Source organism: Pelodiscus sinensis, chromosome 5 (assembly GCF_052426305.1).
Source record: "Pelodiscus sinensis isolate ZL-2025 chromosome 5, ASM5242630v1, whole genome shotgun sequence".
Classification (NCBI taxonomy): domain Eukaryota; kingdom Metazoa; phylum Chordata; order Testudines; family Trionychidae; genus Pelodiscus; species Pelodiscus sinensis.
In genome coordinates this window covers 75,839,644-75,866,377 of record NC_143056.1, presented here as the reverse complement: position 1 = coordinate 75,866,377, position 26,734 = coordinate 75,839,644, and the positions used below count along the sequence as shown (strand labels likewise).

The 26,734-nt window shown below is 43.6% G+C and overlaps 1 protein-coding gene across 2 annotated transcripts in view; it reads left to right on the top strand.

Moving 5' to 3' along the window:
• The window catches only part of TRAF6 (TNF receptor associated factor 6), a 49,787-nt gene extending 33,072 nt beyond the window's left edge, over nt 1-16,715 (top strand). For both annotated transcript variants that reach the window (XM_075927505.2, XM_006124469.5), the window contains exons 3-7: nt 2,265-2,415; nt 3,093-3,251; nt 4,745-4,816; nt 5,981-6,058; nt 6,958-16,715. In XM_075927505.2, the coding sequence (XP_075783620.1) occupies nt 2,265-2,415; nt 3,093-3,251; nt 4,745-4,816; nt 5,981-6,058; nt 6,958-7,839 (1,342 nt within the window). In that variant the 3' untranslated portion in view covers nt 7,840-16,715. The remainder of the gene's footprint in view (nt 1-2,264; nt 2,416-3,092; nt 3,252-4,744; nt 4,817-5,980; nt 6,059-6,957) is intronic.
• Nucleotides 16,716-26,734: the final 10,019 nt, after the last annotated feature.

The following is a 26,734-nucleotide window of genomic DNA, read 5'->3' as shown; positions in this document are numbered from 1 at the left end:
GCCTATGAAAGCTCATACCACCATCTACATGTTTTGTTAGTCTTTAAATTGCTACTAGACTATTTGTTGTTTTTTAAGTTTTCCCTGATGCAGACTAACTCAGCTACCCCCTCTGAAGTTCATGATTCTCAAGAAAGTATAGGCACTGACTCTTTGGGTGGTCTGGGACTAGAGCACCCATGGGTTAAAAATAGTGGCCTGGCAGGCCTGATGGTCAGCTCTTCCCTTTCCCTCCCAGCACCTCCCACTTCCAGTGATCAGTTGATCATCCGCATGCAGGAGGCACTTGGGGAAACAGGGCGCTGAGCTAGAAAGGGGTGGTGGGAGTTGGGGAAGGAGAGGCGTGAGGGCAGAGCCTGGAGCAGAGCAAATGAGCACTTCTGTGGGAAAGCTCCCAATTGGGAATAACAAGCAATGCAAATTGATACTGAGGTGCATATATTGAACTGTGTGAGAGACGTGTGTATAAGATCTTCCCACACCTAGTTTGGCTCTAACCCAGTCTTGATGTCACATTCGCAAATGGTTACATGCTTCAAATTCACAAACACGTTACTAAAAATATGTTGTAAGTAATTGGCATTTAGATAGTACTCTACAATCATTGAGTATCCCAAATGCTGTCAAGGTGTGGGTGGGTGGGAGTCCCATTGTAGTGCTGAGGCAATTCCCATTTCCCTGGCTGTGGGAAAAAAATGCTGATTTTTATTTAATGTGGTTCAGCTGCTACCTATAAGCTTAATTAGAATCAGGAAGTTTGTAATATGTTGCACCACATTATACTTGTAACAGCCAGCTTCCGGTTGTAGGCTGTCAGAGTGAATGTGAATTGTGACACCGAAAGCAGAGTTAGGGCTGGGGAGCTGTGAGGTTTGAAACTGCCTTGCTACTGCATTGTTTTTTCCGTTTGTTTAGGAGTGAAATGCTAACTTGTGGCAAACCATCTCCTAAAAGTAAAACCATAAAGGAAGTTTATTGTCTCTTTCTAAAGTCTAAACTTACCTCCTTTTTCTGTAACAGTAATGCTAACAAAAGTAGGTGCTGGCTAATCAGTTCCTTATCAGACAAATACCACTATCCCCACCCAATTTATCTATCTCTCTGGCCCTCAAATCTAATGAACTTTGAAGGGCAAATGCCCTCTGTTTCCCAGCTCACTTAGAGCATTGTTAAATCCACCGTTTTTTCACACTAGCAATATTGTCCATTAGCACCACACCTCTCAAGCTTTGATCTTACTCTTCTGTTTAACTGTATTAACTTTGTATTTTTCCATGTGCATTGAGTTTAGTTCATACTTGAAGGCAGCAGGTTTCAGGTAATCTCTGCTGTTTCAGACAAAAGTTGGGAGGTGGGGGACAGTATGGGCAAATTGCTATTTGAATTGCTCTTTTTTTATATAATTTAAAGTGCCTTGTTCATCTATGAATTGTAAAAATGGTACATTAAGCTTTTTAAGGGGCACCACTTGAAAACTAGTCAATTTCAATTTTCTTAAAATTGCTTTAAATATATCTGCCCCAATCCCTGTCATATTCGTGTCTTGAGCATTACATTCTTAAGACTTCTCCCCAGTAGCTTTTCTCCTTTCCATGTTGCATGGAAGACACCAAACAAAAGATTCTAACTGATTTCACAGAGGTTAACAAGGAAACTGATCAGACAAAAGTTCTATCAAATATAAAGTAACAAACTGGAAAAAATAGAATTACTTGCTTCTCAACTTCAGTCATGGGTGTTAATAAGAGAAGGGTGAAGGTGAAGAACTTTTTTAAATGGCTGCTTCCAAATTCCTTGTGTTCCTATTGACTTTAATAGGAATTGTTCAGGAAATGACTACATAAATGGGACCCTAAAATAATTAGCCTTTCTGCAGCCTCTTGGCAGATTTATTCCAAGAATGATTACCAGTGCACCCGTCCAGCTAGAACTGAGAAAACTTAACACTATTTTAACCCAAAGGAATGTTGCTACAAATGGAATTATTTTGAAATTACATACATTTAGCTTTGTGTTCACATTAGTTACCAGGATATTGTATGCCATAATTCCTGCTAGTTGGTTAGGTATTGACATTATTTCCAGTTACTGCTTTAAAACTTTATCATGACAATATGACAGACTTTTTTCATAGGTGTCATTAGTGATCCAAGAGAAGATTTTAAAATGATAAGAAAAGAAGTCTGAGATCTGCTAGATATTTTTTCTTCTTGTGCATACATATACCCTCATCCTCTTTTTTTTTTTTTTTTTTCTCGTGGTAGAGATGCAGGTCACAAATGTCCAGTAGACAATGAAATTCTACTTGAAAACCAGCTATTCCCTGACAACTTTGCCAAACGGGAAATCCTTTCACTGAGTGTGAGATGTCCCAACAAGGGCTGCCTTCAGAAGATGGAGCTGAGACATCTAGAGGTAAAAATTATTTGAAAAACGGAACATTTCACATTTTGAAATTTAAAAAAAAAATCTTGCAAATGATTCAATGTAGTGATTGGGTTTCAAATCCACCGTTAGTTTGGTCAAGCACCAAGACGGGTTCTCTTGCTTGAATGGAAAGAAATAAGTGGCTGATCGTGGTTATCTTACCTGAGGCTGTATGTCACAGCTTGCATACAGCAAAAGAGAGTGCCTATCATGTTAAATTTCCTTTTGGACTGTCTTTGCCATTTACAATTTTAAGCAATTATGTTATATAAGTTAGCACTTTTTATGTCTAGTGTCCAAAATTCCATTTAATACCTGCTCAAACAATCTGAATAAACTTTTTTTTTAATAATCCTGGTAGCTGTGTCCAATTAAACAATGTGTTTAAACTTAAAAAAGTAACCATATGACAAATCTTCAAATCTTAGTATTTATATAGTGCTTTGAATTTATAGTTCTGTTCAAACTCTGATTCTGCTATGGAGCCCTCCCTTATGAACTGTGATTAAAATCATTGAGGCATTGGGTTGAAGGGCAAATCTTTTTGAAGGATTAGGGCGTAAAAGAATATTACAGGATTTGGAAGCCATTTTGCTTTATTGTGCTGGTACCTGGAGCACTTTTTGAGGTTTCTAATACTATGTCGTCTTGTTATCCTTATGCAGGAACATGAGCTAAATTGCGACTTCTCTTGTGTGGAATGCCTGCAATGTCAGGGCTCCTTCCAAAAGAACCAGCTGCAAAACCACATGATGCTGGAATGCCCTCGGCGGCAAGTCTCTTGTCCAAATTGTGCCACATCTATGAGTTATGAAGATCAAGAGGCATGTACTGAAACATTCAACAGTATTTTTCATCCACTCTAATATTTGTTCTCAATTGTTAGTGCAGTATTAATAGAGAACATTTACTTTCGTCAGAATAGTAAATTGACCTAGAAACCACTTTCTGGTGGGCATTAGGAGGTTGTGACCTCTGCTTTGTCCTCTTGTGGTTGGTGAAGACTAGCCTACCTACCCCCCCTTTTTGTTCCAAGCTGGGGTCCTGCTTGATTAAACCTTTCTTAGAGATCGTATGGTGCATGGAGACATGAAAGGGTTTTCATAACATGGGACCTTTTAATTTGGCCTTACAAAGAGAAAGCAGCATTAGCTGTCCACAGTGGATTTAAAAAAGAGTAGGGGAGGGAAGAGAATAACAGGATAGGACAAAACTACTGGTATGTGGTTCCCTCTAACAAGCCCCACAGAAGGGCTCAGAGCAGCTTCAGCACACTATCTCTGTCTGCCAGCCTCTGACAACTTTGTGTGTGGGAGCTGGCAGGGAGGGGGCACCTCTCACCTGGCCACAGCAACTCTGTTTTTGTGGGGAGGGGAATCTCTTCCTTGGCCATATCACTCAACCTGGAGCTTTCCCAGAGCTGTTGCTTCTGGGGGACAGGCACCCCTTCCCTGGCCTCCACCCAAAGCTGTGGTGGCCGTGGAGAGGCGCCTCTCACCTGGTCCCAAGCTGCAGCGGTGAGAGAGGGCTGGGAATAGTTCTCTCTCCCTGGAGCAGCCTACATCCTAGCCAACCCCAAAGTCTGCACACCCACTCCCCCCCAGCCAGAGCCCTCTGCCCCAGCTCTGAGTCCCTCCTTCACCCCAACCCCTCAGTGCCACCCCCGACACACACTATCCATGTATCGAATAACTAACCCCTCTATATTGATGAACATAACCTATGTCATTTCACAAATGGAAATACAAAATTAGAGGGAACATTGTGTGGTGGGCTTTGTATTCAGAGCAAGAAATATGTTACCTGCTGGAAACAAGGATGTGCTCCAATACCTTAGAACAAGAGAATAAGAACAAAACTTCTGGATTTTCTTCTTAACTCTGATTCTGACTCCTGGATGACCTTGAGCATCTAGTGTCAGTGTTTTGAGCTTTCATTTCATTATCTTCTATATACACCTAATCTATCTTAGGAGGATATTAGGCTTATCTGAAAAGAACTTGCAAATTTGCCATTGAAACTTTCCATTTTAATGTACATTATATTTGTGGCCGTTTTCACCTTTTTTTTTTTTTTTTTTGGTCAAAATGTTAAAAAATTCAGGTAAGTTGAGAGACTCAAATATTCAGGCATCAAAAGGAGGTTACTTTCCTGTTTCCCAATTTGCAAGATAAAAAGCTCGAGTCTTAAATAAATGATCAAGAATTTTACATAAACATTGAGAACACAGGCTAATCAATGCTTCCTTCTCTTTTAATAATCATTTATTTGTTTCTAATAGTTTTCTTTTTCTTTCTCACCTTTTCAAAAATCAAAGCTTCATGACCAGAACTGCCCACTTGCAAATGTGTGCTGTGAATACTGCAATACAGTGCTTATTAGAGAGCAGGTAAGAATCTACTTCTTCATATGTCCATGTGTTGGGTTGGAGTACATCCTAAATAATAATATTATTTTATAAATAATAATATTTAACGCATCTAGCTGCAAATAATTTAAAATTTTATGGTAACTCATCTGATCCCTCACATGTCAAACTGTCCTGGGGTTCTTAATCTTTTTCTCTGATGCCCATTTGTCACAACAAGTGTTTCTTCATAAAAAAGCCTTGGTTGGCATTAAGGAGTAGGATGCAGGTCAGTTGCCTCGAGCTCCACTCTACCAGAGGCACTGCAAAACTAAGTTACTCGGGCTTTGACTTCAGCCCTCGTGGCGGGAGCTCGGGGCCCTGAACTGCAGTCCTTCACAGTGGGGCTCCAGCTTTCTGCCTTGGTCTCTAGCAAGTCTTAATGTCAGTCATGCTTGTCAGACCTCCTGAAACCTACTTGAAGACACTTGGTTGAGAACTACTGCTCTAAATGGTGTTCCAGTCTGAAGTTGCAGTTCTAGTGAAATTGAAACACATGGATTGTTGGTAGCAAACTACTGTGCAGGAAATCTTCTGGATAGGAGCCATGGAGTATATCGCAAAGTGCCTGGCTATGATGGTGATCTTGCATGGAGTCAAATAAGATTTCAACAACTGCATGTACTTGTGGCTGATCCTGGAAAGCGAATTTGTTCAAGGCTCTGATCAGTTCTAAAGTAAAATGTAAACATACTGTCTATAAAAATGTGCAATGAGGTAATTGCCTTTGGAGACATCTGTCACCGTCTAGGTCAACATAACTATAATCCTTTTTCAGGAGTCTTTTTACGGCATGTAATAGTTATTAAGGAATATTACACTGGGATGACTTACAGTGATGTCATTGCATTTACTTTCCAATTTACTAAATGGTCTTTAATACTTAGTGTCTATTCAAATGCAAATTGGTGGGGTGTGATTTCTCATGATGGCATTAAAATCTTGGAATTTATTGTATTTAAGGATAGCCACATGTTTAGACTGGATCATTGGTGTGTGCTTGGCACACGCTGTAGCTAACCTTTTCATCAAGTTCTCTGAATAGCGTCATTTCATTTCTAAAGCAAGAACACGTTGGTCTGAAGAGAAGAATGTAAATTATTCCTCTTAATGAAAAATTTATCGTAACTTTCATTTTGGTTTTAGATGCCTAATCATTATGATAATGACTGCCCGACTGTTCCAGTACCATGTACATACAGTGCCTTTGGATGTCCCGAAAAGGTAATTCTTTGTTTTAGGCACATTGTCAATACAAGGATCTCCTCAGTTTCTCTCATCTAGTCTCTCTCACTTTCTGGGCTTGATTTTTATAGAGCAACTTTCCAAAGCTGTCAGCATTGACCTGATTCAGCTCCTGTTGAAGGCAGTGAAAGCTTGATTGGACCAGTGCTTGCATCCTTTAGCAAAGTCCGCCCTAAATCTGTTTTATTTATTGGGTGGTTTTATTTTGCTGTTCTTACCTGGTGGTTCAAGAGTATATATTTAGCTTGAATACCAATTATGTTCTGTAACATTGCCTTATTTACGTAACTCTTATAGTTTAGAGAAAGGTAATATAGATTTGAAATATTCTCTATGATCCTCACTCATGATTTTGGTGAAATTGTGCTAATGGGAAAAGTTCCAAGTTTTCTAATTACAGTATTTCCTTTTAATATATTTCTCTCTAATGGGTAGCTCTCCTGGCCTTTCCTGAATACACTGTCATATTCAGAGCTCTGATGCCACTACCGCAATGTAGCCATTACTAATAGCTAACACTATAATGGCAGTATTAAATTTATGCAAGGCATTGGAGGAATTGCTGCCTTTTTCATCATGATTTTAACAAATTGTTTTGCATTAATGCTATTTGTGTCTGTAGGCACCTGAACTGGTCATTTTTCTGAGTTGTCTGATCTTAAGGCTGGTCCAAAATAAGTCCTTTCTGTTGGACTTGACTTCGCTTTGTCAAATCACTAAGTTTGTGTTAGTTCTTGTTCCAGTTGATCTGTGTTAGCTAAAGCCTCTTCTATTATGTACTACAGTTTATCTTTGAAGCCTGCTACTTTGCAGCTTAGTTGCAGGAAATGTTTTTGCTGCTTGATGTGTTTCTGATGCCATGTCTTTTTAAATTTTAGATGCAGAGGAATGAATTGGCACATCATATGCAAGAGTTTACTCAGGTTCACATGAGAATGATGGCTCAGAGTCTCCGGAGTCTTAGTATTACTGCCACAACTCCCATGACCTTCCTCAGTGGCGTAGCCTTTGAGTCATCTCTCTTCTCGCATGTCCCACCTGCCCCATATGACTGCAACCCAGATGTTGAGAACTTCAAGGAAACCATTCAGCAGTTGGAAGGTCGCCTGGTAAGACAAGATCACCAAATCAGAGAGCTCATTGCTAAGATGGAGACTCAGAGCGTTCATGTCACAGACCTCAAACGCACTATCCAAAATCTAGAGGAAAAACTCACCGAAATGGAGGCGCAGCAATGTAATGGCATTTACATCTGGAGGATTGAGAACTTCAGCACACATCTGAAAGCCCAAGAAGAAGAAAAACCTGTTGTGATCCACAGCCCTGGCTTCTACACTGGGAAACCAGGCTACAAACTGTGTTTGCGCCTGCATATCCAGTTACCAAATTCTCAACGCTGTGCTAACTTTATATCCCTCTTTGTCCATACTATGCAAGGAAAATATGACAGTCATCTGCCTTGGCCATTTCAGGGGACCATACGACTTTCTATTTTGGATCAGTCAGAAGGACTTGAAAGACAGAATCATGAAGAAGTCATGGAAACCAAACCTGAGCTTCTGGCCTTCCAGAGACCAACAGCCCACCGCAACCCAAAAGGTTTTGGTTATGTGACATTCATGCACCTGCAAACTTTGAAGCAAAGAACCTATGTAAAAGATGACACTCTCCTGGTGCGCTGTGAGATTGTAACTCGCTTAGACTTGAACAGTGTACGGCGAGAGGGCTTTCAGCCTCGCAGTACTAATGGGGCTGTATAGTCTCTTGTGCCCTAACTAAGAGAGCCGTCCCCTGCTGTTCTTGCACAACAGAATGGAAGGACAAAGACTGAACAGAGGGGTTTCCCAGAGGGAAAAAGCTTCATAAGAGTGGTTACCTGGGTTGAACAATGCCGTTTTGCAGGTTATTACTGTTGATTACACTGAAATAGAATTTACCTCTTTTGATACACAGGCTTTCTCCTCTTGTGTGTGGGTCATGTTTTAAATACTACTTCTTGTTCTTTGCTCACATATTAAGCTAACCTAGGGAAGTATTGGTGTGGGTCATGTTTTAAATACTACTTCTTGTTCTTTGCTCACATATTAAGCTAACCTAGGGAAGTATTGGTGTATCATAAAAGGTGAAATTCTTCCATGAGAATTTATTGAAGCACCTCTCTTTCTACACTGTGGGAAATTGGGTCAAATTACACTTCTGGAAGCCTGTGCATTGAAGCTAAATGCCCCAGGTGTTCTAAATCTGAAAGTACTAGAAAGCCACCAAAAGGGGCAGAGTTCAGGGGATGAAGATGGGGGAAGCAGATGGAAACGAGGGATTTTATAGGGTCATGTGAGGGTAGTAAAGGGTAAAGCAGTGGGATTATCTAGGGCTCAGGCTAGCAGTGCTTAGCATAGGAGAGCTAAGAGCCAGGGGACAGGCAGGATGAGAGAGAGAGGGGGGCTGCTCCACATCACATCTCCCTACCAAGCAAGACCCAGAATCCCAAAGAAGTTGCTCCTGTTTGCTCCGGGGCTATGGCACCTCCAGCTTTCTGGCTCCAATTTCAGCAGGTGCTCTGAGACCATCCCCTTTTCTGCCCTTCCTTGAGGGCTATAGAGCAGTTGTCCTCAATGAGTGCTTTGTGTATGCCTGTCTGCTCCTCTGACCTGTGGGATTTTTTCTGTGCCTGCACACCTGCCTCAGTGCCTCTGTGCTCTTGACTGACCTTTTGTGCTCCTACCCAACTAGACGTCACCCCTGCTCGTCCAGCTGTCTCCCTGTCTGCCCTTCAATCTCAGCTGGTTTGTCCCTTTGTGTGTTCCTCTCCCTTTTCTGAGCCACAGGCTTGAAGCACCAAGGCCCAAAACACTGCTGCTGCTCACAACCAGGCACAGTAACTTCCTATACCTGGGAGAATCGGAGCTACCCTGCACCCACTGCCGCACCCACTGCCACCCTCACTGTCAAGCATCTACTTTAACTAAAATGGACACAGTCACCAGGAGGCTGCTGGTGCTGCAAATGCTGGGACATGCACCAAGTGGCTGCAGTGCACAAGCACTTCCCATTGTGACCAGCTTCTGCCAGGCAGTGCAAACATTGAGAGAAGCAGCCATGTGACGTGGAGGAGGGGCTGACCAGGGCAAGGCTGGTGAGCAGACTGGACCCACCCGTGTTGTAGGGCTGCTCACAGGTTGGACAATTCAGAGTGAGGGTGAATACAACATTGTCACAGCTGATGCTGAGTGGAATGGTGTTCCTGTAGGACCACCACTACCCAAGGGGAAGTTAACAACCCTGACAGGAAGTTTTTCCTAATGTCCAACCTAAACCTCCATTGCTGCAATTTAAGCCCATTGCTTCTTGTTCTATCCTCAGAGGCCAAGGAGAATATTTTTTTCTCCCTCCCTCCTTGTAACACCCTTTTAGATACCTGAACACCACTATCCAGTCCCCTCTCAGTTTTCTCTTTTCTGAACTAAACAAACCCAATTTTTTCAGCCTTCTTTCAGTCATGTTTTCTAGACCTTCAGTCATTCTTGTTGATTTTCTCTGGACTTTCTCCGATTTTTCCACATTTTTCTTAAAACATGCCCAGAATTGGACACAGTACTCTAACTGAGGCCTAATCAGTGCAGAGTAGAGCAGAAGAATGACTTACCGTGTCTTGCTCACAACACTCCTGTTAATGCATCCCAGAACCATGTTTGCTTTTTTGGCAAGTGTCACGCTGTTGACTCATGTTTAACTTTGTGGTCCAGTATGACCCCCTAAATCCCTTTCAGCAGGACTCCTTCCTAGACAGCTACTTCCCGTTCTGTATGTGGGAAACGGATTGCTCCATCCTAAGTGGAGTACTTTGCATATGTCCTTATTAAACTTCATCCTATTTACCTCAGACCATTTCTGAGGAGATAGTCACTTTGGAGTTTCTAATTTGACTTAAATCTAAATGGGAAGAAAAGAGGAAGAAAACAAAAGCACAGACTATTTGAGGCTCTTTATAGCTTAGCAAGGGAATGCACAGAAGGGGAAACTCTCTAGCACTTTGAATTTACCACGCACCTTTTGCAATATGGAGTGAGGTTTAGGACTCAGTCCACACTCTTTAGGAATCTGTAGAGGTTTCTACCTTTTTACCTCCCAGAGAATTATGTTCATGAACATTCAAACAGGAACCCTCATGATGGTATTGATCCAATCTTAGACTTCTGAAAAGCATTCTGCAAAATCTATGCAATACAGACCCAGACAAGCTAACCAAATGTTTCCCATGAATGTACTGAGTCCACTGAAGAAATGCTAATAGAAGTGGGCTTTTAGACCTCCTTGTAACTTATTTATTCTTTGTCCCTCCTCCCAAAATGTTTGTTTCACGTTGTTTGCAATTGTGTAGAAACATGGCTGACACACTTAACTATAACTAAGGTGGTGCTGAAGGGGGTTAAAGTTCTGTACTGGTAGGACTGCTTTCTGTAGTGGTAGATCGTATTTGTCAGATGTTCAACAGAGGAAGAACTACTAAACTAGATGGCTTGAGGATCATGGAAACTTTTACCTCTTGTCACACCTGACTTGTTCCAAGCTTACCAGAGAGCTAACCTCATTTCTGTCAAATGGCAGTTGAGTGGCTTGCTGAACTGTGACAGTAGCTTGCTGAACAAGTGACAGTGGCTTGCTGAACTGGATAGCTCCAGCATAGTAGATTAGCCACCCTCATGACCTAGAAGAGAACAGGATGGTAGCTTGCTAGTGGAACAATGTGGGTGAACTGGCGTTGCCATCTGTTCTTATCATAAACAAGCACATTCTAGTTTCTGTAGTGGCACCTTTCACAAACACTACATTCACTTTAAAAGAAAAGGGAGATTCCTGGTGTACCTATTTCTTGGTTTTCTAGACTAGGGTGGGCAAGTTACGGCCCACAGGCCAGATTTGTGCTGCCAGGCCTTTTGATCTGGCCCCCGTCAATGCCCCGATGCAGGCTCTCTGCTGCTCATAATGGCTGGCTGCTCCCTTTGCAGGAACGAGACTTCAAGTGCTGCCTCTGCCCCAATCATTGCAGCTCCCATAGACTAAAAAGTCTTTTCCGCCTTTCCCCTCTCCACTCCCCCACACATGGAGCAGAGAGAGAAACGGAGGGAGCAGGCAGCCATTTTGAGCAACCTGGGACAGCAGCAGGTAAATAGCCTGCCTCTGTATCCCGCTGGGCAGCTGGCCGAGAGCCTTCTAGGTAAGTGCTTCCTAGCCAGAGCCTATCTCTAGCACCCACCTTCTCCCACATCCCAATTCCCTGTCCCAGGTCACCACTCAAACCTTCTGCACTCATCTTCCCTCAGGTCACAATTCCTTCCCAGATTTTGCACCCTCTCCTATACCCCCTCCTCCAGGACAGCCACCTGCCCTATACCCATAACCCTTCTCTGACCCTGCACCTCAGTCTCCTGCCCCAAGTCATAATCCCCTTCTTCCCCCTCTCAGATGCCACACTCTCTCATGCACCCTACTTCCCTACCCCGAGCTCCCTTCTGCATCCAGCCTCCATCACAGGCCCCACACCTCCCTTATAGAAAAGTGCAGCCCTTGATCACTTACCAAAGTCTTGGAGTCACCCTTCATCAAATATTACTGCACAGCCCCTGTTCTAAACAGTCTGCATCCCATATTAATTTTGTAGTCTTCTGCATTAGAAGCTGGTTAGCCCAAACTCACTGCTGCTAATAGAAGAATAATGGATTTTAATGTATAAAATTATTTTTAACTTTACAGTATCTTAAGACTTGTATATAAAGAGTACATTTTAAAGCACAAAATATGCCTTATTTGTCCTGCTATCAGGATAAACATATAGATAGTTTAATACAGAAAATAGGGAAGTGGGCCATGCATAAATGAATGAATATCTCCCAATCAGCATGGGATAGTTTTCTGATTTGAGGAAGCTGGCATGTAGTGTTAATATTGTTACAGAACAGCCCCAGTGTTGGTCCTCTTCCAAGTAGCCCCAACAAAGGCCAACGACTGCAAGGGAGGACAGTTAATGCAGAAAGGTCCAGTCTGTTACAAACTACATTGTCAGGGCACCGTGTTATAATGACGCTTGTTTTTTGCCTGTTCTATGCCCTGGAAAAGCTGTTTTCATAGCATCCCAGCCTCTTAATCTGTAATGTGGGTGGCGTGTAGGAGGGAATGTTGTTTTGCAGTCTGAGTGGCTCGTCTCTGCACTTATAGACCACCTCTTCCATGGAAAATACTAGGGATGTTAAATATAGGTTAATTAACTAATTGACTAGTCAATGGATTTTCGATAAGTGGGGGAGCCACAGCAGAGTTAGCTCCCTGGCCTCAGGAGCTAACCCTGCTGCAGCGCTGCCTTTTAAATGTATTAAGAGCCTTACAGCGCAGCAGGGAGGACACAGCACAAGCCGGGAATCAGCAGGCCCAGCTCGCACTCGGTTCCCCCCTGCTGCATTTTTTTTTTTTTTTAAATATATTAAGAGCTGATAGGCTCTTAATACAGTATATTTAAAAAGCAGAGTCACAGTGTCTGGGACTGCTGATTTCCAGCTTGTGCCTGGTCTCTGCTACTCTCCTGCCCCCTGTGGAGATGATGGGGGGGACTTTTAACTCAGCTGTCCCCAGCACTGGCTCCTGCCCCTTCCCCTTGCTGCCTCTGACAGAAGCGGGGGAGGGGAGAGAGAAAGCAACTAGTTGAGGGCCTAGTCGACTATCTGATAAGTGTTTACTTATTGGATAGTTGACTAGTCGCTTACATCCCTAGAAAATACAAATGTGAGCAGCAGGTTCGTTTGAATTGGGTGTCTGCATGTCTGGGTTTTGCTGCTTAAGCATCTATAACATTAGGGAGGCTTTATTATTTTCAGAGCTGTGTACTTCCAGCTAAATCCTGTTTTTACATAGTGGGTCTGGACAGTCAATGGGCCAAAATCTGTTCTTACCCAAGATGCTTCCAGCAGTTTAGCTGGGACCATATTTAGATAAAGTTGAAGCATTCTTAATGCTAGGCTTTGATTGTACTTAACGGTGCCTGTCTCATACATCTATAAAGCATTTGTTGGGGTTGCATTCTGACTTGCACTGTATTTTGTGTGATATCAGTTCTCTGCTTCCTTTCCAGAAAACCATTCTTTTCCAAGTACATACTTGTTTCTTGCTTTCCTTCTCTTTTTATTGTGTAGGAAATAAAATCAGATCATCTTCCTGGGGACAGAGGGAGAAAGGAGAGGTAAATTTCAAACTTATTCAGGTATCTCTTATTTCTTCTCTCTCTCTCTTCACTAAGGTGTTTAGCGCATCATTTTAAACAACTACCTGCCAGTCTATGTATGGGTCTCTGATGTACCAACTTCACACTTCTAGGAGTTCCATTTTTATTACTCTTTCAAAATCCTTAAAATTTGTTTTTCCAAAACCCATCTCGGGCCAGGCACAGTAATCTGCTTTTTAAAAATGTACTTTTGACTTGAAACTAAATTCAATATGCGGGCTGCCCTTTAGAACGGGATATTTTATTATTTAAACGGGGGTAATGTAAGAGCACAGTCTAAGAGGAATTAGGAAAAAATGGTTTTTTGAATTTTTTCCAGTATAACATTAACAATTTTAGCTGATGTATCTATCATGTACTCATTAAAGGTTGCACTATGGAATTCTAACCCAATGCCAAGCTGATTTAACCACAGAGCTTTCATGGGAGACTTTGAGCCAATATGTGAAATATCAGCCACATATATTCTATTTTACTAACTTTATGACCTTATCTATGCAGAACTAACTCAACTATTTTTTTTTTCCAAATTATCTTTGCCACCAGTGCAGTTCCAGAACTGTCTGTCACATCACACATGTGAGAATGTAATTTCAGCTGGTGGGAAGAAATCGGTAGAGCTTAAATGCTAGACAGTTGAGTTGCCATCCAGATATGTACGGTCTTAGTTGTTAATATCATTTAATCTCTTTTGAAGCTGGCATTGTTTGAGAGTTCAGTTTCTGTGATAAAATATATCTTTGTAGTGTGTTTGCATCACCTGTCTCTTTTAAGAAATCATTGTGCTATGGTGGTTGAAGAATGCTCTTGAACAGTACTTCAAAGCAGAATAAATAGATTGTGGATCACAATTGACACAGAATTACAAAACAAAAAATCTGGAATAAAGTTATCTAAAACAACCATGAAGTTGCGATGATTAGCCTTGTTTCCAACTTTTAAAATTTTGAGGGAAGTGCTGAATTTAGATTTTGTGTGTAGTTCTGTCCCTGTAACTTTTAGTGTTTTGAAATATTGTGCGTGGGGGGGGTGTGATTTATATATATTGGATTTTAGGTGTCTAGAAGCTAGATAACTTTTCCCTTCTATTTTTTCATTCCAATTTCTGTTATCTGTGTAAAACAGCCTTATTCATAGAACTGTATGACTTAAAGGTACCTCAAGAGATCTTCTAGAGGTTAAACCTGTGGTCCAGGACTCTCTGCACCAACAGGACCACAGATGATGATTGACCAGAGAACCCCAGCCATAGAGGTTGTCAGTGGCTGGGAGCTCAGCTGGCAGGCAGCCTGGAGGACCAGTGAGCTGGGGGCAGGGAGTCCTGCCAGCCAAGAGTGGAACTCCACCTACAGGGTCACGGAGCCCCTGCTAGCCAGGGGCATGGATCCACTGCTGGTTGTGGTACTGGAGCTACTGCCAGCTAGGAAGCACCCCATCGGCCAGGGAAATTGAGCCTCTGCCAGTCAGGGGCAAGGAAGCCCCCATTAGCCTGGAATGCAGAGCTGCTGCCAGCTGGGAGGAGGGAAACCTCCAGTGGCTAGGAGCTCAGCGCCTCCATGGACCAGGGGCAGGGAGCCCTATTGTCTGGAGCTGCATTTGGGACTGGAGTCCCGCCACCATCCAGGGGCAGCACATGGGCCAGTGGACATGAAGGTCTTGTGCCTGACCTTCCCTGGTCTGGCCAACTCCCTCCTTCGGGATCACTCAGGTCCGGAGTAGGGGTGTAAGCAAGTAGTCTATAAGCCTAGGCTTATCGGGTAGTTGAGTTGACTACTCAACTGCTTGTATTTCTTCCCCCTTGCTGCCTCTGTATCAGAGGCAGTGAGGAGGGGAGCGGGAGCCAGCTTAAAAGTCGATTTCCCTTCACAATCGTCTCTGCGGAGCCGCCTCCCACTTCTCCCTGCACTGCTGCCTTGCCACAGGCAGAGGCTGCTCCCTGTGGGGTCCCAGCCCCACCTCTTACTACATATATGGTGCTCACTACACTTAAACTGCAGAACTACAGCAGAGGTAGCTCCTGGGGTGAGCTGGGACTGAGCAAGCCTTCCCTTAACAACTAATCGGGTAGTCAATACAATGTTATCAATTACACAATTAGTGAATTACCCTCCTCTTAACATCCTTAGTCCCGAGGGTGCCAGATCAGAGAGGTCCAACGGTAGTCCAGTCTCCTGTTTTCCCCTGTAGGTTTGCTTCTTATGAGATCTTACCTACCAATTCTCTGTGTTTGCTAAAGCCTACCTTAAGTAGCTGTCTTGTCACAAACCAGCTCCACAGGGTGGCCCTGGAATCACAGTTCATCTGCAAATTCAATTTACATGCTAATGGATTCAGTCTTGATATGGGTTGGTTGGGACACCTCCTACTTAATATCCACTGAAGGTGCTAACAGCTCTCTGAATGGTATCCTTCCTGTCTTGGGAATCTATCTATTGACTTTGATTTTTATCTGCTTAGGTTTAAGTACCCATTCTCCAGATATTTAATGATGCTCTGTCTCCCACCCTTGTCCCTTTTCTTTCTCTCCCTTCTTCCCTTCCCCTCTCCTATTTATTTTGAGTTTTCATATCCCAAACTCATAACTCTGGTCATCTGAAGAAATGGGCTGTGCCCATGAAAGCTCATGATACCATTTACGTGTTTTGTTAGTCTATAAAGTGCTACCAGACCATTTGTTGTGTTTTTCTGTAACCAACTAACTCGGCTATGGCCTGAAGCTCATTATCTTTATTGTGATGTTTTGTCTCCTAGGCCATCCTTAGAATCATGAACTCCACTGTTTCATGATCACTTTCACCCAAGCTGCTTTCCACTTTCAAATTCTCAACCAGTTCCTCCCTACTTAACATAAGAACGGCCGTACTGGGTCAGACCAAAGGTCCATTTAGCCCAGTAGCCTGTCTGCTGACAGTGGCCAGCACCAGGTGGACCGAAGACAATGATCAAGTGATTTGTCTCCTGCCATCCCTATCCAACCTCTGACAAACAGAGGCCAGGGACACCAATTTTATCCCCTGGCTAGTAGCCTTTTATGGACCTAACCTCCATGAACTTATCTAGCTTCTCTTTAAACTCTGTTATAGTCCTAGCCGTCACAGCCTCCTCTGGCAAGGAGTTCCACAGATTGACTACACGCTGTGTGAAGAAGAACTTTCTTTTATTAGTTTTAAACCTGCTACACATTTTTATTTCTCAAAATAAAATCTAGAACAGCCTCTCCCTGGTAGCTTTCTCTACCTTACAAAAAAAATGTCCAGTACATTCCAAGAACTTGTTGGATAATCTGTGCCCTGCTGTGTTGTTTTTCCCAGCAGATGTATGAATAGTTGAAGTCCCCCATCATCACTATTTTGGATGATTTTGTTTTTTTTTTTAAAAAAAAGTATCCACCTCTTCTTCATACTTAGGTGGTCTGTAGTAGACCCTTGCCATAACATCACCCTAATTATTTTCTCTGTTATCATTTCCAGGAGACTTTCAACAAATCTGACTTTTTTTTCCAAGTGTATACATTCAATTTATAGGGCAACATCTCCTGCCTTTTTTTCCTGAGTATCCTGTACCCTTTTATACCAATATTCCTGTCATGCATATCATCCCATCAGGTCACTTGTAATGCCAGCTAAATCATGCTGTGTTCAGTAACTAGCAGTTCTAGTTCTTCTTGCTTATTCCCCCTACTTCTCACATTAGTGTACAAACATCTAAGATACTTACTTGATTTCCCCCATGTTCTTGCTTGTCTTTCCCTTATCCTATGTATTCCTAATGAGCGTACTTGCAAGGTTGCTGCTTCGAGAATTTTCTGAGTATACTATAATGCACATAGTACTCTTTTTAGCTCAGTCTCTCCCTGCAGGACAGGGGGAATAATTCTTTAAAATTGTAAGTACATGATTTATATGCAGGTGATTATATTTGTGACATGGCAAAAAGCATTCTATGGGCTAGCAGTATAGCCAGTGTTCCTCAGTAAATCCGGTAGTAAACAAACTGGATAGCCCTTTCCTTACTAGAAGACATTCTTTTTCTCCTCAAATATGCACTAATGCTAAACAAGTACTCTAGTCAGTGTTAATGATCTGCATTTGAACACCATACACACTTTGCTGGTTTCACTGAAATCCGAATAGATTAATATATTTTTGTAACGAATGCACAGGCTTATTTCATTGACATCTTTTTTTTAAATAAACTCATTCAACTTTTCCAGTACTAATTGTGTATTTTTTTCTCTTGCCTTAGACACCCTAGATCTGTTGTGGGTTGACCTATGAAAAAATGTATGATAACCCCTGGTTTAGGATATTAATCTTTTCTCACTAGGCAGAAAATTTAGGGTTAAAAATGTGAGTTTGGCCTTATCTCGCTCCCTTTCTTGTGCTCTTCAGTAAACTGATAAAAAGCTGGAAGGCTTTCAACAGCAGAGGCCTAGCTCTGAGATCATGGAGTTAGGCTCCTTGTGAGGAGCCTGGACAGTGGACACCAGACTTCACAGTGAACACAGGCTGTTTGCTTTCTACATTGTCAGATGAGTGCTCAGAATCAGGAGGGCCAACAGAGTTGCTGGGTCCCTGGGCAAGGTGGGGGAATGACTGTGTGCTACTGGAAGGGGTGGGGCCTTGGGCAGAGGGGGCCAGGCTGGGACAGCTAGCCCACAGGGCTGCTGGGAATATGCCGTTCCCGCTCCCGCAATCCAGCCCTCCGTGCCGTCTGGCGCTCCAGCAGTGATCTAAAGGATCTATGGTTCAGCCCCTGCTGCAGTAGTAGCAGCAGCTGGTGTGGGTTGCCAGGTGTCCGGTTTTTAACTGAACAGTCCAGTATTTGAGTTTTCTGTTCGGGAAACAAATTGAGAAAATAGAAATGAGAAAACAGAAATGTCCAGTATTTTCTAAATAAGATGTAATGTAGATTGTGATGTAATGTCGTGTCTGGTATTTTTGTTAAAACCAGCTAGCAACCCTAGCAGCTGGGGCTTTGGGCCCTTCTGAATTGCTAGGCCTCAAGGCAGTTGTCTCCTCCTGTTGACTGGCCTGTTCGGAATCTCTCCATGCGAAATTTCCTCAGCTTTATGTGGAAACGATTGTGCGGGGGAGGGAAAGGAAAGCGTTCTGCTTTCCACATTTATGAATACAAAGACTGTATTAAAATGTCTGTCCTCTTTAGAAGAATGCATGTCTTGAAGAGTCGTAGAAGCAGCAAGAAATGTGATACTAATTACTCTGCGTGTATTTGGTGTGGCATTGTCTATGTAATTTGCAAATGATTATATAGCTAAAAAACCAGTCACCGACCAACTAATAAAAAGGCTGGGACGGTCAGATAGGCTTATTGCAGAAATGAGGTCCCAGATAATCTTCATCTATCACATTATTTCCTTTGTGCATACTTGAAACTATGTAATAATGTACCTTTTGGATAGATGGAAGAGAAATGTGATCCCTTTTTGCGGTAAAACATGATGTGTGCACCTGTTAGCCAGCCATTTTGCAGGTAAAGAAACAGGCACTTGCAAGGTATCTAGCTAATCTGCGTATGTTCCCCAATCTGTGTGCAAATGTGGGTGCATAAACATTATTGTGCATATATGCAGGCCTCTGCCCTCAGTCTTGGGCCCAAAGGTCTTCTCTAAAGATGACATTTGTTTGTTTGTTTTTTACTGTCCATACTTTGAATTATGAGTCATCCCCAGCCCAAGTTGCGACACTTGCTAATCCATAAATCAATATAACATGCAGCGTCATAAAATGTATGAGGTGTTGTCTGGTAACTTCAGCTCAGTCGTGGAGAGACTGGAGCTGGTGCCCACTTGCTTTGTGTCCAAAATAAGGTGTTTTTAATTGCAGCCTTGGGGCTACCCACTCTTGGTATAGTGTTACCTAGTTATTAGGTTACCGCATAGCAAGGAGTTTGATGCAGTGTGGGGTTTCTGCTCTTTGTTTTGTGACCCACTTGGCTATATAGCTGTCAGATGGGTTGAATGGAAGGAAGTACATAATTGCTAAACTGCTTAGATCTTATAAAGGGTTCTTTAACCTATTAACCTGTGAGCAGTTTACAGAGGTCAGGAAGTACCATCAGTGCACTTGTCTCTTGTACAACATCCATTCTTATCCTGCAGCACATAGCTAATAGAATAACACTCACTTTGGAGACCCAGCAGATTCTGCCTTAGATTGTTGTTACTTTTATAGGCTCAGTTTGTGACTTTCACAGAAGAAGTGTGTTGGAAGGCTGATGGAAGGCTGAAAAGCAATGGGCTTGTGTGGGAGGATGGGAGCTTCCATCATATCTGAATGAACATTTTCAGCAAAGTGTCACCTAATCCTAGTCCTGTTTAGGGCAGGGGGCTGGGCTCAATGACCTCCTAAAGTCTCTTCCAGCTCTATGATTTTAATGTATGAACTGCATCGACCAATTCAGTACTGGCTTATGTAAAGGGAAAAAGCGCCACCTACTGCTTTTGACATCTGTCCCTGTACATCTTTAAGTTACTCATGTGAGTTTCTCATCTGAGGATTAGCCAGTTTCACCCTGCTTAGATTGAGACCTGACTAGGTGATAGCCCGTGATGAGATGGATATAGGCTCCACTTGAACACTTTTTTGGTAGCTTGCCATGATAGTCTATTCTCCCTCGAAAGCTTGGAGCAGTAATATGCACATGTTCTCTCCTGATTCATTTGTTACAGGGCACTCACAGCTGCAGCCAATCCATTACATTTCCCCTACTTTCTGCTTGTTCAAAAAAGAATGAAGCCCTGCTGTGAGGATGCATTAGCTCCCAAAATATGGCTCTCCAGTGCCTACAACTGCTGCTGCTCTGCTTTCCCCAGCAGAGTGAAGCTGACTTCTATCATTTCATTGTTAACTGGCGGTCCACAAACTAAGGGTTCTGCAAGAAATTTAGACTGAAAACTAAACAAATTAGCTGTTTGAACAGACTAATAGATTCCCAAGGGGGTCTGCGCCGCCATTTCAAATTTTTTAGGGGCCACAAATGTAAAAAGGTTGAGAACCACTGATCTATTGCTTTCTCAATGGATGAAAAAGAAATGGACAAGAATCTTAACTTCATGAAGTGATGCATGGACAGGCCATGGGCTGAAACAGTGGTGGTGTATGCAGACTACAAGTTCTGACACTGAAGCAAAACTGTTTTTCACAGTCAACCTATGGAACTCCTTGCCAGAGGCTGTTGTGAAGACTACGACTTTAAGGTTGTATCTACACTGCAGTGTAGGTCAAAATAAGATAAGCAATTGCTATTCCAAAATGTCCCTTACTCCTCCTGGAATGAGATTTACGGGGACGTTAGAATGGTGAACCCATTATATTTTGAAAGAATGGGCATGATCAAAAGACGTTCTTATGTTCTTAACTTCTTTACTACCATGAAAACTAGATACCCTTCTTTGTGGATGCTAGCAAAGTGTGGAGGAAGGAGTTATGTGATTGTCTAATATGCTTAAACCTTTATCTATTATCCTTCCTGATTGCCAGCATTCAGTCAATGGGGAAAGAAAACAGGAAACTAAAAACTGGCAAAGATAAGGCGCCTGGCATGAACAGTTACAAAAGAATTAAGATAACTAACAAAAGCTGGACCATTGCATGGGAAGAAACTACCTGCTTTGCTCCCACCAGGCTAGTATAGTTTACTTGCCAAAGCTTGACAGTCTAGCATCAAATGGAATTATAAACCATTTAAAGATGTTGGCCTTGAAAGAGTGGGGATTGCTAAGTGAGTGAGTGACTGTTCTCAGGCTTGCAGAAAGACACATCATATTGTGGCAGGAGAGTGTTTCTCTTAGCCAGAGATGGGTGTAAGCTGAGCTTACTTGATCTATTACCTTCCTTCCTTCCCCCCCTCCCCTGCATCCCCCTCCTGTTCTGCAATGTGATTTGTCCTTTTCATATGTGTTCATTTTTTTAATTGTATCCTTTGGTATATATGGTTGTGACTATTTTCTTCCACTACTTGATCTGAGGAAGTGGGTCTGGCCCACGAAAGCTCATCATCTAATAAACCATCTTGTTAGTCTTTAAAGTGCTACATAGTCCTGTATTTTGCTTGATCTATGGAGTGAGAAATCCAGCTTAGGTAAGGAAATGTGTATAGGACTCTGTTAAATCATCATTTTAAATGCTATATTTCCTTGGGCAATGCACAATGACTAAATGTTGACGATGCTATTTGAGTCCCTTGAGTCAGCTGCTGTTACAGTTTGGCCTGTTGGAATAACATGGTTGCAGAAACAAGGGGCAGCAACCCAGATAGCTAATCTGAATGGTGAGTGCGTGTGTCCCCTCCACAGTGAGGCACAGGATGGTGAGCTCAAGTGACCAAAAATGTATGACACAGGTCACCCGGCAACCATGCTGTACATTCAAATTGTTGCATTCATCCACTGGCCTTCCTCAAATAAATCCCATTGCCCATCTCAGAGGAGTGGGTACTTTCAACCCTGAAAAAGTAGATGTGCGCCAAATACTTTTGTTGGCTGTTTTCTTTCCTGCTTGCTGGTGTGTGTTCCACTTAACAATAAGGTTTTTTTTTCCCTATTAAACACTTCTACCTCAGAGAAATAGGTCAGGCAAACCGCTCTTTCCTTAAAACCAGAGCAGCACTCCTGGGATTTTATATCCTCTTGAAAACATGGATATTACATAAGGCTTTCTGATGGTTTTAGTATCAATGTAATTCTTAAACATAAGCAAACAATATGATTCATTCAGCAGAAGTTTCCGATCTAAACTATCCTTGAAGTCTGCCATTCAAACCCCTGAATTTCTATCTTTCTCTTTCAATTGTCCAGCAAAGAGTTAATAGCTACTTAATTATGGACCAGAACTCTGCACACTTTTTCCGTGTTGCATCTACTGCAACTTCTAATGTTTGGGCTGTAGGGATCATGTGTAGTATTCGTTGTCCCTGCTTTTGGGCACTTTTCGGAATAAAAATTTTGCATCTGTTAATACTTACTCAGCACTTTCTACCCAAGGATCTCCTATTTTGCATAGGAAGGTAATGTGTGTATATGGTTTATGCCTCCATTTCTCTGTCAGTACAGAGAAGTGACTGTCCAAGATCGCAAACTGAGTCAATGGCAGGGCTGGAAACAGAGTCCTTGGCTGATTCCGGGGGGCCCAGCCCTCTGTTAGCTGCATCCCTACCAGTGTTAGGGCACACCGTCTATAGTTAGATGTCCCATAAAGTGCAGTTCTGCTCTGAAGAGTGGGTTATTTGCGGGGGGAAGGGGGAAGAAAGGAGGCATCAGAAGGTTTGATGTTGGCGTGTCTCACTCCAGAGCAAATATACTCAGTGTGGAAGTAAAACAAATCTCTTCAAAACACTAGCCTAACATCAACCTAGGCTCTGAAAATCAAGCTTGGTTTCTTCCATTAGCACCTCCCACTAAAGCTACTTGTTTGATCTATCCAATGGATCCCAGTCTTGGTTCATATGCCTTCCATGCTTGTGAGATTCAATTCTTTTGGCCAGCTTACACCCCTGGTGCCATACCTGCACCCTGAAGGTATTGCTACACAGCAATTGGAAGGGGCGCTAACAGTGTCAATGAGTACCAGGGCAAAATGTGGGGTTGGGATGCTTCAGGAAGAAGGGGAAGGGCTGGAACCAGCCCAGCCTTCCTTTCTGTCCAGACCATGGCATGCTTCCCCCTAGCTTTCAGAGCTGCTCGGAGAGCTCTGTGCACCACTCTGGCAGCTATTTAAAGGGTCCAGCCACTCCTATGGCTGTAATGCCACTCCTATGGGTATGTGACAGTAGGGAACAGGCATGCTGTTGTGCCTGTGGATGACATACTGTAGGGGATGAGCTTCTTTCAGCAGGGGAGGAATTAGCACTTCAACTGCTGTTGCTTTTTAATGCCAGACTATTGATGGGCCATTATGCCATTTTAATTAGGGTTAAAACACCGAGGCAAAGCTTGCCTCTATGTACTCCTGTTGCTCTGTTAGTTGTTCAGTTGCAGGAAACACGGCTGCCTGCAGAGGGCAGCATCACTCCAGCCCTTACATGAAGTCCATCTTCTCTAGGCTGTCTTAACACAAACCTTTCAGGTTCTACAGAGGTTTGAACAGGGTGACCCTAGTTCCATATGCTGAACATGGGACACCTGGTAAAATTACTCACAGGCAAGTTCAACAGCAATCAATCAGAACTATGCAGTATAAATATTAAAATTAACATTGAGTTGACTGAGCCCTTTCAAAAGAAATATACTGTGTAGCTGGAGTCTTTATTTACCTTCTTATTGTTAAGGTTTGCACAGAGGTGACACATCAATTTCCTCACAGGAAAAGGTAGGAGAGTGCCTGACCTGACCTAAACATCCCTGCCCCGTGCTCTCCACCCTCCATGCCTGGCTAGGCCCCCGTGATGGACTTGCCTCTCCTAGTTTTTGGTGCCACATCTTCTCAAGTCAACATGTAGAGGGTATAGGGTTACCAGATTGGTATTCTTTTAAAACCGACACTTGATCTCAGATTGGAGGGGGCTGGCTGGAAGGGGGGAGCAGGGCTGGCTGGGGGGGAACCAGCCACTGGCAAACGGGGCATGCCAGGAGAGAATTGGGGGGGGGGGGCTGGCTGATGGGGACCTGGCTGCTGAAGAGTGGGGCTGGCCGGGAGGGGTTGGGGGGAGTGGGGCTGGCCGGTGGGGAGGGAGAGTAGGGAAAACCAGTTGATGGAGTGGGGCTGGCCTGCGCGCATGCAGATCCCGGGGCGCTGCCTGTCCCGCACATGGTGGAGCCCATGGGAGAGTCTGGCCCCGGGGATTCCATCCCGCCCCCTCCTCTCTACTGCATACTGCCTGGCTGGTAGACATGCTCACACAGTGTGGGCGTGTCTACCAGCCAGGCAGTTCGCAACTACGTGCTAATACTCCTAAGCCTACTGATCGTAACAACACCAGGAAATCCTCTGAGGCTATGTTTTCATTGCAGGCTTTTTGTGCAAGAACAATTGTTCTTGCATGAAAACTTGCAGAGCATCTACAGTGTTCTTGTGCAAGTAAAGTTACAGTAAGGCATCACAAGACAAGGCTTCTTGCCCAAGAGTTATTCCTCTCCCCGCAAGGAATAAGCCCTCTGTGCACGAGCTCTTCCACAAGAGGGCAGCGTAAACAGGCAGCAGAGGTTTCTTGTGCAAGAAAGCCCTATGGCTATTAGAGCTTTCTTGCATAAAAGCACATTTCTTCTACAAAAGCACATGGCAGTGTGGACACGCTCTTGTGGAAGACCTTTTGTACAAGAACTCGTTGACAAAACAGTTCTTGCACAAGAAGCCTGCAGTGTAGACGTAGCCTGATTGTTTTAGCCAAATCCTGTAGCTCTTCTACTAGTGGCGGGAGACACAGCACTTCCCCGTCTACCTGAAGGCATTCAAGCTATTATTTTAGCTGGGTGGCGAATGGTTTTTCTTTTAATGTAGGGACTTGGGCTGAGCCCAGATCACCCAGGCTACGTCTAGACTGGCATGATTTTCCGGAAATGCTTTTAACGGAAAAGTTTTCCGTTAAAAGCATTTTCGGAACAGAGCGACTAGATTGGCACGGATGCTTTTCCGCAAAAGCACTTTTTGTGGAAAAGGTCTGTGGCCAATCTAGATGTGCTTTTCCACAAAAAAGCCCCGATTGCCATTTTTGCGATTGGGGCTTTTTTGCGGAAAACAAATCTCAGCTGTCTGCACCGGACCTTTTGTGCAAAAGGGACTTTTGCCTGAACGGGATCAGCATAGTATTTCCACAAAAAGCACTGATTTCTTACAGTATGAAGTCAGTGCTTTTGCGGAAATTCAAGCGGCCAGTGTAGACAGCTGGCAAGTTTTTCCGGAAAAGCGGCTGATTTTCCGGAAAAAACGGCCAGTCTAGACACAGCCCCACTGTAACTGAGCTATAGTTAACCTTCTTCCTCTGCCATCATTACCGGATGAGACAGCAGACAGCTGTTCAGCTGACTCAGTGTATCACCCTTACAGGCAGCTGGCCCAGGGAAACTGGAAATTTTTATGGAAGTCCTGGAACTTGCATGGCAGTAATTTTCACATCTCCTCCTATTACTCAGCTTTGCAATGCTGGGGTTGGCTTAGTCTTCCACCTACCAGCCACAGCACTGGAGTACAAGCAGGCCTGCCACGGTTGGGGGGGTGTTATGTGAACCCAAGTTGGTCAAGAAAAGGGCAGTGCTGTAACCAGGACCCTCCACAGGGAAAGCACTGCACGTAAGGCACAATCCCAGTTATTAGTGTATATTTGACAGGGAAGGAAAGGGAGGGGAGGAAGCTGTATGCTACAGTGGTCCCAACAAAGGGTAGATGCTGCCCCTTTACGGGGGGCAGAGGAATACCCACTCAAGCCAGTTACCTTTGGTGGAGGCTGCTCTCCATCAAGTTAGGTGCTGGGGTTATGGCTGAGGAGCCTACACCAACTTCACGCTTCCTTCCCCCTCTAAAAAGGGAATGTAGCCAGCTCTAGGGTGGAAGCTGGCAGTTGCTTTACAAAGGGCATTTGGACCTGAGATAATGTACGGTTCCCCTTCTCCCAGACTGCTGGTGGGCCAGGGCACAACAGTCGGAGAGGCGTTGCCTTCTCCAAATGAAAGGCAAAATAATCTACCCCAGGCTGAGGCCTGCCCAGGATGCTTTTCAAAAGCATCCAACATAGGCTTCATCTAAGTCTGTGTCCCATGAAATCATTAGCTCAAGGGGAGCAAAATTAAGGCTAAGGGCAACAGGGAAGTTGCCCTTTTGGAAATTATCTAAGTGGTGGTTGGTTGCTTGCCAGCAGCAACGTTCCTCTGCTGGTGCTTTTGAGTTAAGTTACAGTGGAAGTGTCAGACTTGGGCAGCTAACAACACCTCCAGGCCCTTCCTGGCACATTTTGTGTTAAAATAGGGCTTGTTTTCCACTCTCTGTCATGAGTTTCCTGAACTCTGCTGACAGGTTGTTTTTCACAGGAAGTAGCAATTACCAAAATGGCTTTAGCTTCAAGCAAACACGCTCACCAAGTCAACAACAACGGGCAGCAGTAACAGCTGGGGCTGAACTCCAAAATACGGAGGCAGCACTTCCTCATACCGCTCTGAGGCAGCTGCAAGGGGGCTGTGACTGAATGGCAAAGCTAAAGATTTACTAGTGAGCCCTGACCATGACATCTAAGCAGCAGGTACAATGTAGCTGCCTCATGTCCACCAGTGCTCTTTGCTCCTACCTCTCAGGCTACAGCCTGAGCCCAGCCTGATGGACTTCCTATACCCACTCCCCAAAGGGGCTTTGCAAGTGGGACATCTGAGGGCTGCTGACAAGGCCCCGGACATCCTTCCCGAGCAGTGCAGAGAGAGCTGACATGTGCCAAGCAGAAAC